Below are 6,615 nucleotides of genomic sequence, written 5' to 3' on the forward strand. Positions count from 1 at the left end.
CTTCTCAACACACTTGAATTTCTAATATCTGTACATCCACAAGATATGTCTCATAGCCCCCCCTCCCCCCCACCCCCCATCCCGGAACACCCACATCCCAGGGTGGTCCATTACAACTAGGTAGCCTTCCTGTCATTGTCTGGGCAGGGAGACAATGCCCTTGGCTCTGGTCTCTCTGCTCCTGTGAAGAAGTCTCCCTCTTCCCCATCCTTTGAGGTAGGACCAGACATGCAGACTCTGCATCTGGTTCACACATTAGCTTGTCTTGGCTTAGCTTCTAGAATTCCTCCTTATTCTCCGGCGTGTTCTGTCTTCCACCCTTCCTGGTGCCATTGAGAACAGACCTTTGTTTATAATCAAGAGGAATCTGCAGGCTCTTCAGATTGGGCACTGCTTCCTACCACCTTCTGGCAAAGCCCGCCTCAGAAAAGGACTGGAAGGCGGAGGGGCGCAAGCAGCAGCGTGGATTGTTCTTAGAGGCAGTGTGGAGGGCTGGGGCCCCAGAATGCATTGCCTCCGGGCTAAGTGGCCTTGAACCTGTCTGAGCCTGTGATACGGTTAGTACAGAGTTGCTGAACTAGAAGATTCTGGGTGTTTTCCAGTTCTTCGTGCAGCAAACCACATATATATATGTTTTTCGAGGCAGGGTTTCTCTGTATAGCCCTGGCTGTCCTGGAACTCACTCTGTACACCAGGCTGGCCTCGAACTCAGAAATCTGTCTGCCTCTGCCTTTCAAGTGCTGAGATTAAAGGCATGCACCATCACTGCCTGGCCCTAATTATGTCCTTAAGTATGTATATAACTAAGAACATTTTACAGATAATTGTCTTAGGGTAGCAAAATAATAGAAATTTTTATTTTTTTTGTTTTGTTTTTGTTTCTCTCCATTAATTTGCAAATGATCTACTCAAGGGTTACAATGGCAGTGGCTGTGTCGTGTGTGTTCACGTGCACAGAATGTCTATAAGTCTACAAAGAAATACAAACATATTTTTAAGAGAGGAAATGAAATAACCTTTAAAGTAAAACAAACAAACAAAGGTAAAAAGGTGGAAGTGAGGGGGCGGACACAGCTAGAAGTCCTCAATCCAACTTCAATACTTCTTAGTTCTGTTGGGGTAGCTAGTGAGTCCACTGCCAGGCTGAAAAAAAAATCTTTATAAATTCTTCTGGCGCCATCTACTGACCATTACAGGAAAGGAAGCTTGATTTAGTTTGCAAAGAACGGAATCACCAGTGAGATACCATTGAAGACAAAGGCTGCATTCTGTTTACAGGCAATCTTACCTATCCTTACCTCCAGAACTCACTTTTAACTTTGTCTTCCAGTAGTGATCACAATAGGAACACTCCAGAAAGTCCCTGTGTTTAAGGTCTTGAGACAGTCCTGGGTACCTGTGAGCTTCCCACCATAGGGCGGGGCATGATTCTGGCTCCTCCCCACTGCACCTGAACAGTAGGGAAGGATAATACCTCGATGAAATACAAGTTTCCTGCCAGCATCTGTGTATAACTGGTTTCCACCCTTCTGGCTTTACTTCTCCAGTTCTCCCAGGTCTGTAACCTGTTGGCCTTAGGGCTAACCTTGACCTCAAGTATCCCTAGGGACCCCAACTAGCCCAAAGTTCTGGGAACTCCTCAAGTTTGTCTCTCTCCTCGCTCATCAGTCCTGCTTTTCCCACCTACCCAGGAGAAAGCGGTGACTTTTTCACTTTTGTGGGCTCCAGCAACATGGCATGGGGGGAGGGGAAAGTTCCAGTCAAATGGCAGTCCTTAATTGTCCCTTCCGTGAGGTTGCCTGGAAGAGGTTCCTTGCCGCTGGAGACTGGTCTTAAGGGGACCGGCAACAGCCACAGCCGTGTCCAGCAAGGCTTCCCTAAGGCCCCTTCGGCTGTGGGTATTGAAAGATGCCCAAGCTGTTTTTCTGAATATTCTTCCCAGGCCTTTCTTAACATCAAGATCTTCACGTGGTTTTATCAGTGAAGAGTAACAAGAAGCTCCAACCTTCCAGGGTGGAGGAGTAATGGAGGAGCCCTTGATTGGTCCTGCCGTGAAGGGAAGGGCTGCCCTATTTGGAGGGCTGGGGCGCGGAGGACAGGCCCCCCTCCCACCTCTCCCCCGCAGCGCCTATATAGCTGAGTGGTGCCTAGGGAAGGTGCTCCGGAGGAGAGAGGGCTCCAAGCTTCAGAGGCCACAGTAGCAGAGAACCGAGGTATGTGTGGGGATTTCCCAGACCGAGTGGTGGCTTGTGACTTCCCTTCCAGCCGCACCTCCGGTCCCAGCAGGGAGGGATGCTGTGAGCCCTCTCATTCATTCCTAGCCTGCCTCTGCATTCTTATGCTCTGAAGCTACTGGGAAATAGTAGGTACTTTAGGGCTGACTGGTGGGAATTTTGTTGCTGCTTTTAAGCCCTTGTCTGTGAAAACTAAGTCCTGTCTCAAGAAATCTGTGCTTTTATTTAAAAAAGAAAAAAGGTTTTGGACGGTGGGGCTCACTCTTAAATGTCTTTTATGCTATTCCTCTTATTGAAGATTTCTACTACCAAGGGGTAGAGTCTGACAATACAACCTTTACTTGGAAGACCAACGAATATTTACTTTGTACTTTGACTTCTTTGGGAAAATTTGGTTTGCATTCATTGGGGTGATTGGGGTAGGAGGTGTTGGAGGCTGTGTGCTTTACCCACCAAAGGGTTGGGACAGGCAGGCCCCACAAGGATGGGGCAGAGAGGCTCCTTTGTACTCCATAGATGACAGGCCATGTTCTTAGGCTAGGAGAGGCTTGGGGTTTTGTTTTGTTTCATTTTGTAAGATAAGTACCCATGTTGCCCCCGGAGTTAAATAGTCTAACATGAGCATTGAGCCTGTCTGGGGTTGCTACAGTGAGTGATAGAGGTATGGCCGCTCTGGCACTCCAGGGACCCATAGTAAATCTTCATCTAGGTGACAACCCTGACCCATTATGCTGTAGGAATCTCTCTATGTCCCTGGTCAACACAGACAAGGGCTCTGGTGCTGGGACACCCTGATGCTGGCCTTCAGGGTAGATTTCCATAGTGGCTACTATAGCAAGATGATGTCACAGCTGCTAGAACTGGCTATGAAGGGGAGTGGGGCAGATTCCCTGAGATTGGCAGCTCTTTGAACCCTGGGATAGGTAACCTTGGCAGCCTCCCAAGCCTTGCTAACAACCCTTTGCGCTAACAGTGTTTCTCAGTCTTCCTGATACTGTGACCCTTTAAAACAGTTCTTCATGCTGTGGTAACCCCCAACTACAAAATCATTTGTTTGGCATGTCATAATTGTAATTTTGCTACTGTCATGAATTATAATATAATATATAATATGTAGGGCCTCTGATATGTGACCCCCCCAAAGGTGCTGTGACCCCCACAAGTTGGGAACCACTGCTCTAACCTCTCTCAAAATCCCTCAATATCCCTGATGTCTGTTGGCTTAGGAACATCAAGCCCCTTGCATCACAAACCATTAGCAGCACCTGCCCCTGCGTTCCTCACAGGCAGGGGGACTTGGTTATTGGTGTGTGCTCTCAGAATCGAACTGGCCACCTAATACATGCAGCTTAGGGGATATTACCTGATATCTCTGAATCCCGGGACAAGCTACAAAAATCAGACAAAAGTATTTTCTCCTTGTGAGAATTAGATCATACCACAAACAGGCTTGACATAGTATACAGGCTGACATTTAATAAGCTATTAGGATGATCAGAGGCTACATTATCCCTGAGCGAGGCTGGGACAGTCCCTGACAGTACATTTTGACCATGATGTAAGAGACTGGGACCCCGACTGTGTATCCACTCTCCTCTCCTCCAACTTAGTTTCCTTCTCTCCCCGGTCTCCTTAGAATCAGCAGCTAGTTTTTGGGAGTAGACAGCAGAACCAGTCTGGAACGGTCTAGTGCCAACTCAGGACACTAGAAAGTAAGAAAGACTAGGTCAGGCCCTTTGATTCCAACTCTTACCTCCCAGGGATCCTTAACTTGAAAGACTGGGGAACAGAAGCGAAAGCTGCCTGCACTGTGCGTCTGTGCTCCATGCATGGGGAGCAGCTCTGCCCCCACCCCCAGCAGCCAAGATCAGACCAAGAGGAGCAATCAATCCAAGGTTTTCACAGACAACGGCTTAAAAGCAGCAACAAAATTCCCACCAGTTAGCCCTAAAGTACCTGCCGCTACCAAGAGATAAGCCAAGGTTACCTATCCCAGGGTCCAAAGAGCTGCCAATCTTAGGGAATCTGCCCCCACTCCCCTTCATAGCCAGGTCTAGCAGCTGTGACATCATCTTGCTCCTGACCAAAACCAAGAAAGCAAGCAGGCAGCCTGTGCAAATAGACTTCATTATGATCTGAAGATTTCTTTAAAAATCTGTCACTTGTTGGAGGGCTAGAGGCCGCCTAAGGAGAGGCTGACAGCCCAGCCTTTTCCTTGCAGATTCTCGCACCATGAAGAACCGCCTGGGTACATGGGGGCTGGCCATCCTCTGCATGCTGCTTGCCAGTCACCTCTCCACGGTCAAGGCGAGGGGCATAAAGCACAGGTTCAAATGGAACCGGAAGGTCCTGCCCAGCAGCGGCCAAATCACCGAAGCCCGAGTAGCTGAGAATCGCCCAGGAGCCTTTATCAAACAAGGCCGGAAGCTGGACATCGACTTCGGAGCAGAGGGCAACAGGTACTACGCGGCCAACTACTGGCAGTTCCCTGATGGGATCTACTACGAAGGCTGCTCCGACGCCAACGTGACCAAGGAGATGCTGGTGACCAGCTGTGTCAACGCTACCCAGGCGGCCAACCAGGCTGAGTTCTCCCGGGAGAAGCAGGATAGCAAGCTCCACCAGCGAGTCCTGTGGCGACTGATCAAAGAAATCTGCTCCACCAAGCACTGCGATTACTGGCTGGAGAGGGGAGCTGCGCTGCGGGTCGCGGTGGACCAACCGGCGATGGTCTGCCTGCTGGGTTTCGTTTGGTTCATTGTGAAATAAACAGCAATGAAGCTGGCAGCCACAGAGGTGAGCTGGTGGGCAAAGGTGGACAGCGGTAGCCCAGTTCTTCCTCTCTAGCCCCCGGGTGTCCTGAAAATACAACATGTAGCGTTTCACTCCTAAAGTCCCTCCCAAGTACTCCCCAGCTCCCTGTGTTTGATAAGGTGTTTCCTTGCCCACATGCTCCGCCCCTGGGGACCTGGCTTGTTCCTGCCCTTGCAGCTACACTAGGTGACAAGCCAGCCAAAGGATGCGAGAATTGTCCTGTGCACTCCACCTGATTTTCCAACTCCAGGAAACTGAGGTTCACTCACATTGCTGGAGTCCCCTCCAGCACAGTTAGAAAAGTTAGGGGAGCTGGGCTTCCCCTGGTCTGTCTTCCCTCGGGTTTTCTGCTCTGCATAGCCCAGAGCTGCCTTCCTGATTCCTTCAAGACTCAGGTCCCAGTGCAGTCCTGAGTGTGGGGTGACGTGTGAAAGTCACACCCTGAACTAAGTGGGAAGCCCTGAGTGACAACTGTGCACCTTGACACCTTGCGTGAGACTACAATAAGACAGAAGTTAAACTACAGTAGACATGACACTAGACAGAGGCTCTGAAATCAGATTGGAGGGAAATTTGCCACTTACCTCCCAGAGAGCATCTTCAGGGCAGGATCTATCTGTGGTGTCTAGATGTTTCTTCACAAGGACTGGTGGTGTTTGCTGTTTGGGGTCCTGCAATGGTCTGTAAAAGTTAAGAAAACCTTTGTAAGTGACACATTTGCATATCTCTCTTCTCTCTCTGTCTCTGTCTCTCTGTCTCTCTGTCTCTGTCTCTGTCTCTCTCTCTGTGTGTGTGTGTGTATGTGTGTGTGTGTGTGTGTGTGTGTTTCTAGATAGGAATTTCTCTATGTAGCCCAGGTTAGCCCCCAAATCATGATCTCCTGGCTTCTGCCTCCTGAATGCTGGGAACACAGACACACCACCAAGCCCACTGTGTGTTTACTTCTGATGTCCTATGTGCGTGCCTGTTATTAGGCATCCCATGATGCTCACTGTGCACAGAGCTATATGAATATTGCCTAAATGTTTAAAAATCTTTTAAGATTCTTCCGCAGGTTTTCCTCACCTTTCGGGACCCCAGAAGTTTCTGAGCGGTATCTGGAGATAACTGCTGCTGGGTGTGGTCTCTTGTAGAAGGAACATCTGCCAGGGGGGGGTCGGGTATTGTCAAAGGATTCATCTGCAACATTCCAGAACACGGGTGCTGATAGCAGTACCTCGAGTGCTGAGTTCCCAGTGCTATCGGTTCTTCTCAAGGACACCTCTGGGAGGCTTCACATGGTAAAGGGACATGAAGCAGGGCGGAACCTTTACCACTGGACAGACAGCCCAGAGAAACCAGTACTCCACTGCTGCCAAGACACACCTCCTCAGTCTCCTGCCTACTGATCCTGAACCAGAGAGCAGGGAGAAGCCCAGAACACACAGTTTATCCCTTGCATGCCATTTTAAATATCAGGCTACAAAGAAGGATTAATTCTTAGGTGGTGATGTTCTGTTTCAGCTCCAAGCTTAAGGCTTAGTTACCAGGGCGCACAAAGTCGTGGACAAACAACTTCCTTTCGGTG

At 49.4% G+C, this 6,615-nt stretch overlaps 1 protein-coding gene across 1 annotated transcript; it reads left to right on the top strand.

Annotated features, from left to right (window-relative positions):
• The first annotated feature begins 2,143 nt into the window (after window positions 1-2,143).
• On the top strand, window positions 2,144-5,282 carry Prnd (prion like protein doppel). Its single transcript, XM_052181488.1, has 2 exons — window positions 2,144-2,213; window positions 4,456-5,282. Exon 2 carries the CDS (start codon window positions 4,467-4,469, stop codon window positions 5,001-5,003), a length of 537 nt encoding a protein of 178 aa, XP_052037448.1. The 5' UTR covers window positions 2,144-2,213; window positions 4,456-4,466; the 3' UTR covers window positions 5,004-5,282.
• The last annotated feature ends 1,333 nt before the right edge of the window (window positions 5,283-6,615 follow it).

This window comes from Apodemus sylvaticus, chromosome 5, assembly GCF_947179515.1.
Source record: "Apodemus sylvaticus chromosome 5, mApoSyl1.1, whole genome shotgun sequence".
In the NCBI taxonomy this organism is placed as follows: Eukaryota; Metazoa; Chordata; class Mammalia; order Rodentia; family Muridae; genus Apodemus; species Apodemus sylvaticus.